At 37.0% G+C, this 20,076-nt stretch overlaps 1 protein-coding gene across 3 annotated transcripts in view; it reads left to right on the top strand.

Moving 5' to 3' along the window:
• FBXL20 (F-box and leucine rich repeat protein 20) overlaps window positions 1-19,674 on the top strand; it is a 96,015-nt gene extending 76,341 nt beyond the window's left edge. For all 3 annotated transcript variants that reach the window (XM_081271270.1, XM_081271269.1, XM_081271271.1), the window contains 9 exons: window positions 1,450-1,545; window positions 3,427-3,553; window positions 5,385-5,459; window positions 10,319-10,449; window positions 12,657-12,717; window positions 13,595-13,639; window positions 15,889-15,945; window positions 16,993-17,205; window positions 18,614-19,674. In XM_081271270.1, coding sequence (XP_081127396.1) covers window positions 1,450-1,545; window positions 3,427-3,553; window positions 5,385-5,459; window positions 10,319-10,449; window positions 12,657-12,717; window positions 13,595-13,639; window positions 15,889-15,945; window positions 16,993-17,205; window positions 18,614-18,721 — 913 coding nt within the window. In that variant the 3' untranslated portion in view covers window positions 18,722-19,674. The remainder of the gene's footprint in view (window positions 1-1,449; window positions 1,546-3,426; window positions 3,554-5,384; window positions 5,460-10,318; window positions 10,450-12,656; window positions 12,718-13,594; window positions 13,640-15,888; window positions 15,946-16,992; window positions 17,206-18,613) is intronic.
• The last annotated feature ends 402 nt before the right edge of the window (window positions 19,675-20,076 follow it).

Below are 20,076 nucleotides of genomic sequence, written 5' to 3'. Positions count from 1 at the left end.
GGTTGTGGCTCAGTGGTAGAGCTCGCCTAACACATGTGAGGCCCTGGGTTCGATCCTCAGCACCACATAAAAACAAATAAACAAAATAAAGGTATTGTGTACAACTAAATAAATAAATAAACAAATATTTTTTAAAAAAGGAATTCCATTGCCAGGTGTGGTGGCATATGCCTGTAATCCCAGTGACTTATGGGGACTGAAGCAGTAGGATCACAAGTTTGATACCAGCAATTGAGACCCTGTCTCAAAATGACAAATAAAAAAGGATGGGTATGTAGGTCAGTGGTAGAGCGCCCCTGGCTTGGATCCTAGTACCAAATAAAGAGAAAGGAAGAATAAAAAAGTATTAAAACATTTACAGATAAAATAATATATCCAGGATTTACTTTAAAATATTGGAGGGAAAAAAAAATACAGGAGGGGAAATTGGAGCTGGGGCTGTAGCATAGTGGTAGAGTGCCTGCCTCGTCCCTGTGAGGCACTGGGTTCGATCCTCAGCACCACATAAAAATGGATAAAGATAGTGTGGGGGGGGCTGGGCTTGTGGCTCAGTGATAGAGTGCTCACCTAGCACTTGTGAGGCACTGGGTTCGATCCTCAGCACCACATAAAAATGAAATAAAGATATTGTGTCCACCACCTACAACTAAAAAATAAATATTAAAAAAAAAGATAGTGTGGGCATCTAAAAAAATTTTTTTTTAGAAGGAGGGAGAATAGATAAAATAAAAATAATTAAAAATAATTTTTAGTGTTAAAACGGCCTGGGGATGTAGCTTAGTGTTAGAGGGCTGGCAAGTGGGCATGAGGCCCCGGATTTAATCTAGCACTGCTAAACATCATCATAATTCACAAAAGGTAATAAGTAGCAGTGTTACATAAGTTCTTTCAGCCCAATATAATTCATCTATGTATACCTTGCAAAATCCACTTCTTTCCTTACTGCCATGTAAAAGATTATCTCAAGTAGATGTTTAAGATGTTTAAGTAAATGTTTTAAGTCTGTTAAAAAACAGAAGCAAAGATTTGGTCCTCATATTTTACCATATATAGCAAAAACTTATTAACATTCCTGGTGTTCCTGGATTTGAAGAGTACACATAGATTACTTAGAGTTCACATAAGTAGTTTGCTGTTATTAACTATTAATAATAGCTGTTAATAGCTATTAATGTTTCCAAATGTAAATGAAGCACCATCTTCCTCTGATACAAATTCTCATATATAGTATTGCCCTTCTTTGTGAATGGTATCTGCCTCTTCCGTGGAAAGCTCCCAAAATTTATAGCTGCTTTTTGGAAGGTAAGCAAATTTTACAGTTCTGATATATTTTGTATATCATATACACACGTGCATGTGTATACACACAAACATTTACTGAGAAACGTGTATGATATAGTAAAGATGTGTTCTTATTTATTCATTATTTTCTCCTCTTTCCATTTTCAGTACATGTACTAGCCTTAGCAAGTTCTGTTCCAAACTCAGGCATCTTGACTTGGCTTCCTGTACATCAATAACAAACATGTCACTCAAAGCTCTGAGGTAAATTTCTTATAAATAAGCATGTCCTTTAATAATAATTTCTTAAAAATAACTGAAATGAATTTTGAATTGAAGGTAACTATGTTTTATTCATATATACTATAGTTCTAAATAGGCCTTTTATTTTACCACTTTTCCCAAATTATAATTACAGGAGCTATTCAAGTGAAATGACTAGGGGTAACTAGGATTTCTAAACAGAGGAGCACAGTATAGATTATACATGAATTATTAGATTTTTATAAAGACTTACTTTCAAAAAAAGAAAAGAAAATGTCCTGTTATTTTAACTTAATGATTAAAATGGTTCTAGCGATAGGATTATTTACCAGGTACTTTGTTTGAACACAGTCCTTCTGAGCTTTTCCTCATTATCTCATAGCATTGTTATTAGGATTCAACAAGATTATATTAGGCAGAACTATAAAAAGTTGTGCTGATGATAGTCAACAGTTTCTATGTTATAAAAATAACTTCAAGGCAAGCATGGTGTGGTGTACACCTATAGTCACAGCTACTTAGGAGGCTGAGGCAGGAACATAGCAAGTTCAGTCAGACTGGGCAACTTTGTAAGACTCTGTCTTCAAAATAAGATGAGCTAGTCCCAGGTGCTATAGCACATACCTATAATCCCAGCTACTTAGTAAGCTAAGGCAGGAGGATTGCCAGATGGAGGACAAGCTTAGCAACTTAGTGAGACCCTGTCTCAAAATAGAAAAATTAAGGACTAGGGGTATAGCTCACTGGTAGAGTGTCCCTGAGTTCAATTTCTAGTACTGCAAAAAAAAAAAAAAAAAAAAAGTGACTCCTTTTAGACTTTCTTTGTGAATATTGAGCAACAAACATATTCAATACTATTTACCAGGTAGGGTAATGAATGTGACAATAGTTATAAAATGTTTTCATGTAAATGATCTCGTTTACTTGAAAGCCTTATGAAGTATATAGAATAGACATTTACAGTTTTAAGGGGAAAAAAAACACAGTTGTCAAATGCCAGGGACTGTTAATGCATCCATGAGAGGAAACTAAATAAGATATTGTTATTGCTCAGTCAAATCAGAGTAAAGACTGAGCACTAAACATGTATCATATTACTGTGTAGTAAGTTGATGATAGGAGTGAGTACCTCAGTTTTGGAAGAACATAGAAAGAGCTGTGGCTTATCTTGGACCAAGAGGTTTAGATAGATAGGCTTCCTAAAATGACTTGTATGGAGTCAAATTATTAATGTTGAAAATGAACTCAAACCTGAATCTCCTGTCTTTATTTTCTGGATCTTTTTGGTAGGCAAGATAATGGGCTAGAGGTGGTAGAACTCGGTGGTAGAACATTCTCTTATGTAGCTTGTGAAGCCCTGGGTTCAATCCCTAGCATGGGGGGAGTGAAAGGTCCGGAAGGAGACAAACTTCTGTGTTCAGTGTTTCTGAAGAATACTTTCAATTTTTTCATGCTCCAGATATGAAACTAAACTGATACAAGTGGAAGAGATCTAGAGGAAACTAATATTTTAATCACAGAAATTCAACACAGTAAACCCTAACTTTAGTCTACAGAAACGATATTCTAGGAATGTCCCAAATAAGGAAATAAAGAGAGCCTTTGTAATTATTTTTAACTAAAAGTTTAAAAGTTCTCATTAGTACTTGATGGAGAATCTGGGTTTGAATCTGAACTTTTAATTACTCTATAAATTTGAACAAGTTAATTTCCATATCCTATCTATAGTTGAAAAACTATACTGTGCTTTGTAGTTGTTTAAGCTGGATTTGAGATGGCCCTGCTGGTGGTAAAGTCCCACATGAACATTGCAAAAAATGAGACCAGTATCTTTGAAATTGGATGTAGTGATATGCTTGTCTCATTTTGTTTTATCCTAAGTGAGGGGTGTCCACTGTTGGAGCAGTTGAACATTTCCTGGTGTGATCAAGTAACCAAGGATGGCATTCAAGCACTAGTAAGAGGCTGTGGGGGTCTCAAGGCCTTATTCTTAAAAGGCTGCACACAGGTAATACTCCATGTAATGCTTATGAAAATCAGAGGAACCATGAGCTTTTTGTAGTCATCACCAAGATGTTTGTCTGGAGGGAAATGTGAGTTGTGTGTATTTTTTTGTAATATATATATATATATTTTTAGTTGTCGATGGACCTTTATTTTATTTACTTATTTTTATGTGGTGCTAAGAATTGAACCCAGTGCCTCACACATGCCAGGCAAGCGCTCTAACACTGAGCCACAACCCCAGCCCCAGTTGTGTGTATTTTTGACCCAAAGAGATTTGCTTATCAAGGATAAAGTGTTTTCCTTAGAATCAAAGAATGAGAGGATTTAACATCTGACCAAAGATAAATTTCGAAAAGGACAGAGTGGGGCGGCAAAGTAACAAGGAAGGTATGCCATAGGCAAGAAGGGTTTCATGCAGCTTAACCTGTACCAAAAAGAAAGTTTCTTTACTGCCGATAATTCAAACTGGATAGGCAAATAAGACAGTCCTGGAAATTTTCTCTTGTTTAATCATCAGGAGTTGTTTTTAAATACGCCAAGTTTGCAGTAACCTGTGTTTTATAGTATTGACACTTATCCTCCCAGTCACATCACAAATCCAACATATTTTGTCATTAAAGATTTTGTAGTCTTGGGGCTGGGAATGTAGTTCAGTGGCAGCTTGCTTGCCTCACATGCATAAGGCTCTGGGTTCAATCCCCAGTACCACCAAAAGGAAAAAAAAAAAAAAAGTACAGCCTTGCTAGGCACAGTGGCACTCAGCTTTTAATTCCAGCTTCTGGGGAGGCTGAAAATTTGAGGCCAGCCTAGGCAATTTAATGAGACCCTGTCTCAAAAGAAAAATGAAAAAGGCAGGTGATAAGGTGATGTAACTCGGTGGGTACAGTGCCCCAGGGTTCTTTGCCCAATACCACCCCCCCAAAAAAAAAACTTTTTAAAAACAATCTGATTTTTTCACAGTGAGGAAAGGAATTGACCAAATAGCACCTAATGATGAAGAGTGAATTTAAGCCAGGTTTGGTGGCACATGCCTATAATCCCAGCTGCTTGGGAGGCTGAGGCAGGAAAATAGAGTTTGAGACCTTATTTCAAAAGGGAATGAAAAGAAAAGTGGATTTAAATATGATTGATAAATTAGGGCTAGTCTCTATCTTATTTTATTAATGGTATGAAATCCATACTTTGGATTCCATTAAAAATTCCCTCATTCTCTTACTATGATAGGAGGAATTTTGTTGTTCTAAATTGAGCTTTGTATGTATGACTGCATTAAAACAACAGCTTGAGCTTCTAGTTATTTATGGAATCCTGAAAAAATATTGATTGGAATGCATCATTATGATCAGTTACTTACCATCTGTTCTCAGCACTGTAAGCATGCCACTGATCTTCCAGCAACAGATAAACACGATGGATTCCTTTCTTGGCTCTCTGTCCCCAAAATTTGTTTTAAAAAATCTTCATAGGTGGTATTGAAGTGTGAAAATCATTTTAGCTTAATAATCCCTCTGCAAAGTACTATGAAGTACATTTAACTTATCAGAAGTAAAATCCATAAATATTAAGCAGTGTTTATGTCATCTTTTCCTTGGTTTGATGATAATAACATGAATTTGATGTGGTAGGAACTGATTTTTTTTAAAATACTGATAACCCTGCTAATAGTAGGAATTACTTTGCTATGTGAACATAATTTTTTATTTCTGGTTCATAGTTCTTTTGGAACTTGGGTGGCTATACAGAGAATGTATTGATGAATGTATACATTCTTAAGTCTTTCTACTTTGAAACATTGTTAATAATAATTTTTTCTTATTTTTTAATTTTTTTAGCTGGAAGATGAAGCTCTCAAGTACATAGGTGCACACTGCCCTGAACTGGTGACTTTAAACTTACAGACTTGCTTAGTAAGCATCCATTCCTACAATGCTTCTGTGTTAATAATTCCTTTCAGTACTGTTGTTAAGAATTTCATCAAGGGGCATGCGTGCAGCCCGGGTTCGATCCTCAGCACCACATACAAAACAAAGATGTTGTGTCCGCCGATAACTAAATATAAAAATAAATAAATAAATAAATATTAAAAAAAAGAAAAGAATTTCATCAAGACCAGTGACTTTTCCATTACAACCTAAGTGATACAATAAACACAAAGATGACTCTTATCTATTTAAGAAAAACTATGTATTCTTTTAAAAAAAATATTTTTATTTATTTATATTTTTTAGTTGTAAATGGACACAATACCTTTGTTTTATTTACTTATTTTTATGTGGTGCTGAGGATTGAACCCAGTGTCTCACACATGCTAGGCAAGTGCTCTATCACTGAGCTACAATTGCAGCCCCAAAATTATTTAAAATTGCAGTAGCACTTTATAACCAATTATTATGTATTAATGGGTTACAATTATGAGAAAACACTGACCTAAAACTGACAAGCAAGCTGGGTGCAGTGGCACAGACCTGTAATCCCAACTACTCAGGAGGCTGAAGCAAGAGTATTGCAAGTTTGAGTCAGCCTGGACAATATAGTGAGACCCTGTCTTAAAATAAAAAGGGCTGGAGATGTACCTAAGTGATAAGTGCCCCCAGATTCAATATCTAGTATATAAAATAAAATAAAAAATAAAAGTTGGCAATCAGAATGTACCCTTTAAATAATTTTCAGGTAATGTCTATATTTAGCACTTCAGCTTGTTCAGACTATCAGCCTTTTTGTGTCTACCCCAAAATGCCTAAATTTTACTCAAATAATTGCTGAAACTATTCAGGAACCTAGAATATTGACAATAATATCTCTTGCCTAAAAAATTACACATGTATCTTACCTTGGAATAGAAGCCCCTCATAGCAAAGAAAGAAGTTGATAAGGGCTTTCCTAGTATGTGCTTCTGCTTGTTATATCCTCTCCTCCACCTGGAACTGGAAAGCATAGTGGTTGTTTTATTTATGTGATGTGTAAAAGACTACTTTTTATGCAGTTTAAGTTACCCACTCTTCCATCTTTGAGGAATGGTACTGATGATGATCTAGTTGGCTCCTGAAAATCAAAAGAATGATACCCCTGCCTTGTTTTGTTTTGAGTGGGGTCTTACTATGTTGTCCAAGCCAGTCTTGAACTCCTGAGCCCAAATGATCTTCCCACCTCATCCTCCCAAATGCTCAGACTAGAGGCATTCACAACCACACCAGCTTTCCTTCTTTTAATTCTGACCATCTTCCTGGAATGGTGACTTGGGAAGCTGAGGCAGCAGAGTGGCAAGTTTGAAGCCAACTTCAGAAGCTTAATTTGACCATTTATAGTGTGTGTGGGTCATTCTGATAATCATAGTTGCTGACCTCCAAAATTTGCCTAAGTTCATTTATAAAGCTAAAATGTTTACCCTGAAAGACTATGCACAACAGTTATAAACATGATACTATCATTTTAGAGTTCTAGAAGAAAACTGTCTGTTGTGACCAAAACATGACTAAAGTACAATGTTTGATTTTTTTTAACCTTTCTTGGCATATTTGGAAACAAAAGTTGGGCCAAGCACAGTGGCTGGGGAGTCTCAGGCAGGAGGATCACAAGTTCAAAGCCAGGCTCAAAAACTTAGTGAGGCCCTAAAAAGTTCAGCGAGACCCCATCACAAAATAAAGAACAAAAAATCAGAAAAAAAAAAAAGAGGGTGGAGATATAGCTTAGTGGTTAAACACCTCTTGGTTCAATACCTAGTAATAGTAGTAGTAATAATAATAGTTGGACAAATTTTACTATTTATTTATTACTGGTGATTGAACCCAGGGGCGCTTAATCATTATTTATTTATTTTTTTTTATTTTTGGTACCAGGCATTGAACTTAGCCACTGAGCCACATCCCCAGCCCTATTTTGTATTTTATTAGAGATAGGGTCTCATTGAGTTGCACAGTGCCTCGCCATTGCTGAGGCTGGTTTTGAACGATCCTCCTGTCTCAGCCTCCCAAGTCGCTGGGATTACAGGCATGCGCAACTGCACCCAGCTCGTAACCACTATTTTTAAACAGCAACTCACTAAAGTGCTTAGGGCTTCGTTAAATTACTAGCTTTGAATTTGTGATCCTCCTGCCTCAGCTTCCCATGTCACTGAGATTACGGTGCCACCACACCTGGCAAATCTTACCATTTTTTTTAAGTGTCTGGTAATATTTTTTAAATTTTTTTTATTTTTGAGGTTGTAGATGGATAGCATACATTTATTTTATTTGTTATTTTTTATAGATGTTAATGGACCTTTATTTTATTCATTTATTTATATGTGATGCTGAGAATCAAACCCAGTGCCTCACACATACTAGGCAGGTGCTCTACCACTGAGCCACGACCCCAGCCTTATTTGTTCATTTTTATGTGGTGCAGATGATTGAACCCAGTACCTCACACGTGAGTGCTAGACAGGCAGTCTGCTGCTGAGCTACAGCCCCAGCCCCACAAATTTTACTATTTTTAAATTTTTAATTAAGCCAAGCGCAGTGGCACAAGCCTGTAATCTCAGCAGCTTGGGAGGCTGAGGCAGTTGGATGGCAAGGTCAAAGCTATCCTCGGCAACAGCAAGGCACTAGGCAACTCAGTGAGACCCTGTCTCTAAATAAAATACAAAATAGGGCTCGGGATGTGGCTCAGTGGTTGAGTGCCCCTGAGTTCAATCCCCAGTATCAAAAAAAATTTTTTTAATTTAATTGAAGTACAGGCAATGTGATTTTCCTCAGTACTGTCCTATAGGCTTTTTTCTTTTAAGAGATGGCCTCACTTTGGCTCAGACAATTAATGCTCCTACCTCAATCAGACTCTTGTTTGGCTGAGTCTATGGGCATATACCATTGCACCCAGTTAGACTATAAAACATAAGAAGGAAGAGGCAGCACAATCCTACAATACTTTCTCTTTTTTTTTTTTAAAGAGAGAGAATTTTTTAATATCTATCTCTCTAGTTTTCGGTGGACATAATATCCTTGCTTGTATGTGGTGCTGAGGATCGAACCCGGGCCTCACGCGTGCCAGACGAGCCCGCCAACGCTTGAGCCACATCCCTCTTTTTTTTTTTTTTTTTTTTTCCTTTCTACTGGAGATTGAATCCAGGGATGCTTTACCACTGAACCTTTTTATGTGGTACTGAGGATCGAACCCGGGCCGCACGCATGCCAGGCGAGCATGCTACCGCTTGAGCCACATCCCCAGCCCTATCCCCAACCTTTTTTTGAGACAGGATCTCATTAAGTTGCTTAGGACATGCAAACTTGCCCAAGCTGGCCTTAAATTTTCAATCCTCCTGCCCCAGTCTCCCCAGTTGCTTGAATTTTTATTTTTTTATTTTGAGACAGTATCTCACAAAATTGCCTAAGCTGGCCTTGAACTTGGAATCCTCTTGCCTCTAGCTTCTGAGTCTCTGAAATTACAGGCATGTGCCACCAGGCCTAGCAACATCCAGATTTTTTTATCTGTATTTTTTTTTTTTTTGTTTGCATGATATTAAGAAGTTGCTTATTTAAACAATGGCTATTAAAAGTTGAGTTTTTATTTTTATTACTTGTTGCTATTGTCCTTGCTTCTTAACAACATTGCTTGATTAAATAGTGATGGCAGTGGAGCTTTACTTTTAGGCCTATACAGTTAGTGAATCTAGCCAGACAAATTGAAGTGCTGATAAACTCTATTATGTTAGATGTTTATATGTAACTTTTTTATTATGATATCCTTAAATGTGTATTTTTTTCATTTAAAGTAATTTGAGATAAAATCATTTTTAAATAATGTAAGATTATATCTGAGTTAAACACAACTATTTGTCTCCATTAATTAGGATGTTCTTTATATTTTAATATTCAAACAGCAAAATGGATGTTCTTTTGAGATAGCAACTATCATCCACAGGTGTTGTTTTTGCTTGTTTGTTTTGGGTCCTCGGGATTGAACCAAGGGGCATTTTTCAACTGAGCTATATCCCCAGCATTTTGGGGGGTTTATTTTTATTTTTCCAGGCATTTCATTATTATTATCATCATTATTTTTTATTTTTTATCTTTTTGGTACTGGGGATTGAACTCAGGGGCACTCAACCACTGAGCCATATCCCCAGCCCTATTTTTGTATTTTATTTAAAGACAGGGTTCACTGAGTTGCTAAAAGCCTCGCCATTGCTGAGGCTGGCTTTGAACTTACAATCCTCCTGTCTCAGTCTCCCGACCCATTGTGCCCAGCTTGTTTTTCATTTTGAGACAGGATCTCCCTAAGTTACTTGGGTCCTCACTAAGTTACTGAAACTGACCTCAAACTTACAATCTCCTACCTTAGCCTCCTCCTGTGTCATTGATATTACAGGCCTGTGCCACTATACCCAGCCACAGTTTTATTTTTTCCTCCAACCAGTTTCAGTTTGAACTTGTAAAAAAATATATTTATACTATTAAAATACTGCAGTTCTTGTCGGTTTTCTAGATTTTAAAATCATTTAATTGAATTTACCCCGTGCTTATTTCCATTCTTATTAAGTTAAAAGAATCCCATTATAGCTTCTTGCCTTTATACTAAAAGCAAACCCAGATTCTCTTGCAACTAAATCAAAAGGAACTAGAAAGAAGAAAAAGTGTGTTCATTTTCTTTTAGGTTTACTATCTGATTAATATCAAACCTGCCTAGATTTCTTTTTGGTGTTGTTTTCACAGAGATGTTATTTTTTCCTTATTTTTCGTCTGCTAAATTACTAATACCTGTGGGGTTGTTTTTTTTTCCCCTTGTTTTTTAGCAAATCACAGATGAAGGTCTCATTACTATTTGTAGAGGGTGCCATAAGTTACAGTCCCTCTGTGCCTCTGGCTGCTCCAACATCACAGATGCCATCCTGAATGCTCTAGGTCAGAACTGCCCTCGGCTTAGGTAAACATTTCTTCTCTAGTGCAAAAAAGTCAAGGAAAAAGAACAAAAGTCTACTTCACTCATTTATTCTTTGGAACTTTGAAATTTTAAGATAGACACTACAAGTCATTGTCCTTTTTGATGTCCACCTACTTGCTTTGTACTTCATTATGTGTAATTGGCATGAACCAAGAAACAATGGTTCCAAAATTCTACTTTCTACTCATACTAGAAAAGAAAAGAAAAAAAGCATTTATTTCATTACTAAAGAATGAAATAAGGGGGCTGGGATTGTGGCTCAGTGGTAGCGCACTCACCTAGCACATGAGAGGCCCTGGGTTCAATCCTCAGCACCACATAAAAATAAATAAGTAAGTAAGTAAGTAAATGAAATAAGGTGCTGGGTTGTGGCTCAGTGGTAGAGCGCTTGCCTATCATGTGTAAGACACTGGGTTCAATTCTCAGGACCACATGTAAATAAATGAATAAAAAATAAAGATTCATCAACATCTAAAAAAATGTTTTTAATGAAATAAAGATATTTTCTTTAATTAATGCTTTATATAATTCTTTTCTCAAAGGTAATTTTAAAGGCTCACTCTCGGGTCATTTATATTTTAGTTATGATGCCAGGTACATAGCAGACCGTATTCAAAAAGAAGAAACAGCTTTACAAGAGGAACTTTTTGTGTTGACAGTCTTTTATAACAGCTTTATTTTTCTGTGGCTCCTTCTCTTTGCTCATATATGGGATTGGCTGGTTATCTATTAAGAATTCTGTATTAGTATGTAAGATAGTATAAAATCCATATTGATTTTGTAAAGAGCACATGAAAATCTTGTAATGAATAGAGATGATCCCCATATACCTTTTTGGTTTTGGTTTTGTTTTAAATATTACCTATATGATACTTAGAAGTTAAGCATTGTTTTAGGTACTTTACAAATGTTAATTCATTTAATCTTCTTAACATCATATAATCAATATTGTTATCATCAAATTGTAAATGAGTAAACCAAGCACCAAAAAGTTAAGTAAACTGCCCAGGGTGTCACAGCCAGTAAGTGCAGGAGCAAGGATTCAAAGCCAGGCAGTCTGGCTCCAGAGCCCATGAAACTACTTTTCTTACACATAATAATCATTGTAAAGCAATAAAATTTTTAAAAAACTTTTTTAACTGGTGAACATTTTGCCTTCAGTATCAAAATTCCTTCATAGATGATAGATTCGTTTTGGTCAAAATCAATAATATCAGAAGTCTAAAACAGAGTACTTCTTAGGAGATAGGGAAGTAACCAGACCTCTCTCTAAAATATTAAACACTATCCTTTCCTGTATTAAAGCAAGGGGTATTCAGCTCCATCCTCCCTCTAATGATATAACCTCATTATATCATTAGCCTGAAAAGGCTGTCAAATGTGACCATCACAAAATGTGTTTCAGTTAGTTGCTCTCTCCATTGGATACAGCATTCATTTCTAATTGCTTTTCAGTTGATGATTTCTTATACTAACTATGATAGTAAATAGGTGTTACTGGGTACCATTGTACAGTACAAATGTCACCAAACTTTTCACAGAAAAGAACTACTTTTGATTCCCAAGCCTTTAGTTGGTGTTTAGGTTGGTGTGTAACAGTTGCTAAATAGGAGAGTAGCTGCTAGCCCAGCTTCCCTTTTCACTGGGTTCCCCTGGGAGCCTATGGGAGGAAGCAGAAAGCTTTCTAAGTATGGATTTTCATATTTGAGAAAGACCTGTAATTAAACAGTCCCTTCATTACATTTTTTACAAGGTATTGAAATCTGAGTGAACCCACATGTAAAACGGAAAGAAAATCTTACTTCAGTAACATTAAATAATATAGAATATTTATCGCCATTTCCTTTGTTTTCTAGGAGCAGGCTGCCCTCTGGGGGTAAGCAGTATGCCATCAAGAAGGCTTTTAATGCATTGTGGCATAACTACAAGCTTCAATTTTATTCCTCTGTGTTCTTTGATTGCATCACCCTGAAATGTGGTATTTATAGGACCACTTTATGATGACTCCACAACAATAAATAGCAAGATCTGTATATAGACTTGCTTAGCTATTAATGTCTCTCTATATTATGAAATCCTTAGAGAATAGTAAATTATTTTCTTAAATTTTGTTTTAATAAAACCAATTTTTAGGGACCCATAGCTTGACTTCCACTTTTTTGGTGTTGTTTTTTTTTTTTTTTTAACAGAATATTAGAAGTGGCAAGATGTTCTCAATTAACAGATGTGGGCTTTACCACTCTAGCCAGAGTAAGTGTTTTCTCCAGGTTTCATAGGTTTATTTTCTTATGTTTTGTTGGGTATTTTTATTTCAGAAGAACAAGTAGCAAGGGAAATGTAGCATGGCAGAATTAGGTGTGTGAGAAGGGGGCCTTCTTCTGTAGCTAGTCTTCCTGAGCATTCTCATGCTACAGCTACAGACCTGTTGATACCAGTAAGAAAACAAACTGTTCTGGAAATTCAGACATGCATTGGGGAGCATGACACTCCTCCATGAAACTAAAGTTCTCCACAGTTTCATAAGATGATAAATTAAGCAGCTGAAAGAAACTTGTTATTTGATATGTGACTAGTAGGTGACAGCAGTGTTGAAAGCCTGGTTTTTAAATGGAGAGGCTTTAATTATTTTCTGTATTCTGAAGATTAGACTTGGAATGGTTTATAAATCAGTATATAATAATATCATTTAAAATTATACTGACTTTGACCAATGTTGTAGAACAAGGGGGAGGTAATTTGCTTTCAGGTAGATCAATGGAGTTGGGTAAAAGCCAGGACACTTAACTAAAGTTAAGCTTGCTTCCTCTCTTCCCAAGAAACAGTTTTTATTGAATTATTTATGATTGAAAATATCTCTGTATTGGCCCAGTGTTACTGTTCAGCAAATTTATTCCCTTGAACGTTTAAGATAATAAATATTTAAATGTGGGATAATTGAGATTTCACTATGATCAAAGCATAAAATGTATAATTAATGGAATAAAATAGAAAGTGACACTAGAATGATACCAAATCTGAAAAACTAAGATTTCATCAGTATATTTAATATAAACTTTCAGTTTTCTGGCCTTAAAGTTTTCCCTTGTTTAAATGGTTGTATTGTATTGTTTGGTTTTATACTTTGTAGAATTGCCATGAGCTTGAAAAGATGGACCTGGAAGAATGTGTTCAGGTAAGATTGTGGATTTATATTCATAAATACAGTGTGATAGAAACTAATTACATAATACATGCACATTAGAATGTCCATTCCCTACCCTAGTGTAGGACACTGAAATACCTGGCAGCCCTACTGATTCTTCCTTTATTGATATGTCTTCTAGGCACACTAGGCAGAAGTGCTTATGGCATAGGTGTTAAAGAACTATGAAAATACATTCCATCAATCATGTCACCATTAGAAAGGACACCTAAGTGTTCAGGCCATAAAGCTGTTAAGGTATTTTCTTTTGCCAAGTGTGGTGGTGCACTATGGTAGTTCCAGCTACTCAAGGGGCAGGAGGATCACTTGAGCCTAAGAGTTTGTATCAGCCTGGAAAACATAGCCAAACCACATTTTAAAATAAATAAATAAAGCTGGATGCAGCAACGTATACCTGTAATCCCACTGATTGAGGAATATGAGGCATGACAATTCCAAGTTCAAGGGCAGCCAGCCTCAGCAACAAGACCCTGTTTAAAAAAAAAAAAAAAAAAAAAAAGATTGGAATGTAGTTCAATGGTAAAAGTGCCCCTGGGTTCAATCCCCAGTATCCCCAAACATAAAATAAAGAAAGAAAAATACTTTTTAATTACAGAACAACATTCCCCAGCCCTTTGTTTGTTTGTTTTGTTTTGTTTTTGGAGAGTGGGTCTCACTAGATTGCTGAGACTGGCCTCAAATTGGTGATCCTCCTGCCTCAGCTTTCCAAATTGCTGAGATTACAGACATGCACCACAGAATCCAGCCTCTGTTTATCTCTTGTACACACCTGAGTGTCTTCTATGTCCTTTCCAGAGGTAGTCTTTCTGAATGGACCTGCTCCATCCACAATTTCTTAAAGAATTGAAGATGAATTTGAAAAGAAGCACTGATTTGCTTTCATTCCTGTGATAACTAAAAAAAGCCATTCTTCCTCCCTGAATGTACATAGTTTACCCTGATCCTAGCAGTGCCTATCTGCCTCCCTTGGTAACATAACTAACATCCATGTTATCAATTCTGAGTTGTAGTGTGCCTTATTAAAATGAGGCCAAATATCAAGCAGGTCAGGTAGTTCTCACCTGTGATCCCAGTGTCTTGGAAGACTGTGGCAGGAATCTACAAAGTTTAAGACCAGCCTCAGCAACTTAGCAAGATCCTGTCTCAAAATTAAAAATAAAAACAGCCAGGGATAAAGCTCAGTGGTAGAGCAACCCTGGGTTAATTCCTGGTGCTACAAAAATAAATTAATTAATAATAAAAAATAGGCCAAATATCCAAAAATTTGAGGATGCTTTGATTTTAATTTTTTTCTTTTTCATGGAGTACTTTATTTATTTATTTGTTTGTTTGTTTTGTATTGAGGATAGAACCCAGAGGCACCTTACCACTGATCACATCCCCAGCCATTTTATTTTTTGAGACAAGGTCTCAGGCCTCACTAAGTTTCTGAGGTGGTCTTTGAACTTGGAATCGTCTTGCCTCAGCCTCCTCCTGAGTTGCTGGGATTATAGGCTTGTGCCACTGCACCCAGTTCAGCACTTTCTTCTGATTATTTTCTTTGATGGTTCCAAGAAGTGGATAGAAGTAACAAGGGGACAACATTTCGATTTCATTTCAAAAACAAAACAATTTTGAGCGAAAATATCCAAAGATGAAGACTAGAGCCAGATGCAGTGGAACACCCCTATAATACAGGCTACTCAGGAAACACTCAGGATTGCAAATTCAAGGTCAGCCTGGACAACATAGCAAGATCCTTTCTCAAAATAAAATTTTCAAAAGACTAGAAATACAGTAAGAATGAAGTATAACCTGTAGTTTTATTTAGAATTATGCCTAAAATAAACATGTGTTTCTTTTAGATAATAGTAGCTCAATACTGGGGTGTTTGCTTAACATGCACAGGCCTTAGATTCAATCCCTAGTACCATCACCACCACCACCACCAAAAAAAAAAAAAAAAAAAAAGATGAAGGCTTTTAGAGAAACCTAAATGTGTTCAAGTCTAGCCTAGGGAGTTCTTACAAAATAGACTTAGATAGGGCTAGGGTTGTGGCTCAGCAGTAGAGCGCTCACAAGTATTTTTTTAAAAAAAAGAATAGACTCAGGTAGTCTATGAGACTTAAACCTAAAGATTCTGTTATTTGATGATGTCTAGATAGACATACAGTAAAAATGAAGTATAACCTGTAGTTTTATTTAGAATTATGCCTAAAATAAACATGTGTTTCTTTCAGATAACAGATAGCACATTAATCCAACTTTCTATACACTGTCCTCGGCTTCAAGTATTGGTGAGTTTGACTTTCAAGGTTAAAGATGTTTCTTTGGCTTAATCAAAACAGTACTGCCAGACGTGGTGGCTCACGCCTGTAATCCCAGCAGCTTGGGAGACTGAGGCAGAGGATCTCAGTGTCAAATCCAGCCTCAGCAAAATCAAAGCAGTAAGCAACTCAGTGAGACCCTGTCTCTGAATAAAATACAAAAAAGGGCTGGGGGTGTGTGGCTCAGTGGTTGAGTGCCCCTAAGTTCAATCCCTGGTACTCCCTACCCCAACAACAACAACAACAAAAAAAACAGTACTGTAGTTCTAGTTAAATAAGATCCAGCTCTTGTTTTCCTCTTAACTGTCTGGCTACCAGTTTTTGGTAAGGGAGTATGCTTCTCCAAATTGCCAACTTCCAAAAGATCTAGGAAAGACCTAAAAAGTAAAATGGGGACCAATCAGGCTTTACAGGGGAAGTTCTCCTTGGTACTACTTTGAGGAAGGGATTTTGGTTGATCGTATCCAGGCTCATTGTGGTGTATTTGGTCGAAAGGTAATATCCAAAATTGGGCCAAGGATTCCAAGTTTCTCAGATTCATAAACCTAAGGAAAATTGATGAAGAGTTACATGTGAGATGGTCAGCTGTAAAAATTGTCTTCAGCTAATTAATTGTTGGGTCATACCCCTGCACTTGATATTCAATTTTTATTTCAGGAAATTTTGTATATGGAAAGTTTGATCTCTGCTTATCCCCCTGGAGAAGAAAAGTGTTGATTGGGTAGAGGGTAATTTTTAAAGTTATGTAACTTTGTTTATGAAGTAGTTCATGGTCATTATGTGAATTTACAAAATATGTTTAGAATCACACACAAAAATATCAGTCATTGCTTGCCAAAAGCAGAACCCATGCAACTCTATTTTGCATTCTTTATTTCATCACACATGGATCTAGTGATAGTTCCATAATCATCAAAATCAAACCAAAAAGGTCTTCTATCTGATTGTACACAAGTTTCTGGCTAACTGACTTCCGGAAAATATTTCAGCATCCTTCTTTGCTCTATTTGGCCACAGAGTCTATCTCACTGTGAACTGATCACAGATGATGGAATTCGTCACCTAGGAAATGGGGCCTGCGCCCATGACCAGCTGGAGGTGATTGAGCTGGACAACTGCCCACTAATCACAGATGCATCCTTGGAGCACTTGAAGAGCTGTCACAGCCTTGAGCGGATAGAACTATATGACTGCCAGCAAATCACACGGGCTGGAATCAAGAGACTCAGGGTAAAAATGGCTTCCTCACTCTCCAGCTCTGATGTTCTCACCACCCTTTCTTTTATTTTCCTTCATTTTCTTTTATTTTTATTTTTCCAAATTTAGATTCTTGTGATTTTTATATTTATTTGGACATTTAGTAAGGAGGAAAAAAAATGGAGAGAAAATGTAAGGGTACATAATTTTTACCTGTGGCTCCAGATGGAAATTTAGTAGAACAATACCCACTGAAGAGATAAAGTAGGTCTTCTCCCAGCAGTTTGTCCGGTAATGTCCAGAGCTTAATCACATCCCCAGAGTCAAAAAAAAGAAAAAAAAAAGTAGCACATACCAGATTTTGGTTCTAAAGGAAAGGGAAAAACTAATATAAAATGTTTGGTTAAATAATAGGATTTATAAACCCTTTTTCTGATTTTTGTTTTTTAATTTATTTAAGTACTGGGGATTGAACCCAGCAGCTTTTTGCCATTCAACTGTATCCTCAGTCCTTTTTTTTTTTTTTTTTTTTTTTTTTTTTTTTTTTTTTTCAGTAGATATTGAACCCTGAGACAAGTCTCTGGAGTTATAGGCATGATCCATCACACCTATGTTCTCCAGTTTTGTTAAAAACAGTTATCAAACTCAGTGGAAAGGTGTCTGATTCTGTGAAGAGTGTGAACAATGGTATTCTTAGAGAGAGAGAGAATTTTTTTAATATTTATTTTTAGTTTTCAGTGGACACAACATCTTTATTTTTATGTGGTGCTGAGAATCGAACCTGGGTCGTGCCCGTGCTAGGGGAGCACTCTACCGCTGAGCCACAATCCCAGCCCGTGATCAGTGGTATTTTGAAACCTAAGTGAGCAGTTGCCACAATACCCTTGGCGTCAGAATTTGCCAGTTGAGAATAAATGTGACCTTAAACACCCAAGCTAGAAAGCAGGCAGGCATGGAAGTGAAGGCCTGAGGCACACAGCAGGCACTCTGCCTCCCCATGGCTGCTGACCAACCACAGAGCAAAAGCAGTTGGCCCCTATCTCCTGCTAATAAAATGGTGACAATTAAAAAAAAAAGTATCAAAGTTATGAGTTGAGCTGAGCATAGTGGTACACACCTGTAATCCCAGCAATTTGGGAGGCTGAGGCAGGAGGATTGCAAGTTAAAAGGCAGCCTTGGCAATTTAGTGAGGCCCTGAGCAACTTAGCAAGACTCTGTCTCAAAATTTATAATAAAATGGGCTGGGAATATGGCTCAGTGGTTAAGTACCCTTGGGTTCAATTCCTGGTACCAAAAAAAGAAGTTATGAGTTGACTTGATTATTTAGAACAGCATAGAAGGGAACAAATCTTCTGCCCTGCTTTCATGTCCATTCAGCCCCTCAGTGGTTTTTCTCGGAAGCAATGTTCTCTATCTTAGTAATGTTTCTGTCTTGTTTCAGACCCATTTACCCAATATTAAAGTCCATGCCTACTTCGCACCTGTCACTCCACCCCCATCAGTAGGGGGCAGCAGACAGCGCTTCTGCAGATGCTGCATCATCCTATGACAATGGAGGTGGTCAACTTTGGTGAACTGAATATTTAACTGACACTTCTAGAGTTACCGTGGAGTCTCTCCAGAGGAAGCAACCCGTGTTCTGGACAAGGATTACAAAGTGAGGGCAGTGTTCAGATCCCCAGAGCCACACATACATATGCATACACACCCTTACTCCCATCCACTCTAGCTCTGTGACCATGGGACTAAAATTTGTGCTGGCTTTAAGTGGATTGGTAAAACTTAACCATTTCCATTGGACATGCCCAGAAGAAAATCATAGGCCAAGGTAGAGGGAGGGGGCATTCCAGCAAACCCATTGTTACTGCTACTGTGGTTTCTTTATTTTGTTAAGGGTTTCTTTGGGGATTTTGGAACAGTAACTACAGTCCTTCAGGGTCAAGGGAAGCATGGAAAAACAACAAATGATGTATCCAGGGACCAGAAAGAAAATTTATTTGCATCCTAGAAATGGTAGCCATCCATTGTAAGATGACTACAGAGCTTCTGTGCTTCCTGTTTCTATGCCAACATGCTGAGCATGCTCACAAAGAAGCCTTGTCCATTCCTGCCGTGATTTAGTATTTGGCCCAGGGGTTTCCTAAATGGCTACATTGAAATCACTGTGGTCCAAACATGATTACTTATTCACTCAAATTGTCACTATCTGTATCACACTTATGCATCTGTCTTCCTTTCTCCCTTCCCCTTTCTGCACTTTTGCTCAGTCTGTCGTACCTGTTCATAGTCTGTCTACTCACACTCAACTGTTACTCTTTTGTGTTTACAGTTTGCATTTTGGATGATTAGTTTGGGTTATCAAACATTTTTAAAAAAAAACATCAATAAATATTTTTTTAATTCTAAATTTTACCATTAGGGGACCCTGCCTGAATCTTTGCCAGTCTGAAGGGAAATCTTAACAAAAGTAAGAAAAGTTATGAGAAGAAATCAAGCTAAAACTGTTTTATCTTACGATACATGATAATTTGCATGATATCCCCAGTATTCCCCCTGCAAATTTTTCTGTCAAACTCCACTAACTTAATAAAGAAATGCAGTTAGTGAAGAGTATCAGGAATGCTGCTAGAGGATCTGTGCAGACTAGCCAGTCAGTCTCTTTTTTCCCCCATCACAGCTCATCAGGAATATAAGAATGGCCATATAACATCAGTGTTAACAGGGTAAGTAGCCAAGTGAAGGCATTGGAGCAGCTGAAAGAACACCCTGAGAGGAAGTAAGAGTTTAATGTCTGTCCAGGCACCAGAGCTGAGGAAGAGTTCAGAACCCATGATTCAAAAAAAGTAAAAAAAAAAGTCTCTCTCCCCCCCCCAAAGAAAATCATAGAGGATGAGGGAAGATTTC

Source organism: Spermophilus citellus (assembly GCF_964194105.1).
Source record: "Spermophilus citellus genome assembly, chromosome: 17".
NCBI lineage: Eukaryota > Metazoa > Chordata > Mammalia > Rodentia > Sciuridae > Spermophilus > Spermophilus citellus.
The sequence above is the reverse complement of the archived record's forward strand: the minus strand, read 5'-3'. Positions and strand labels throughout refer to the sequence as shown.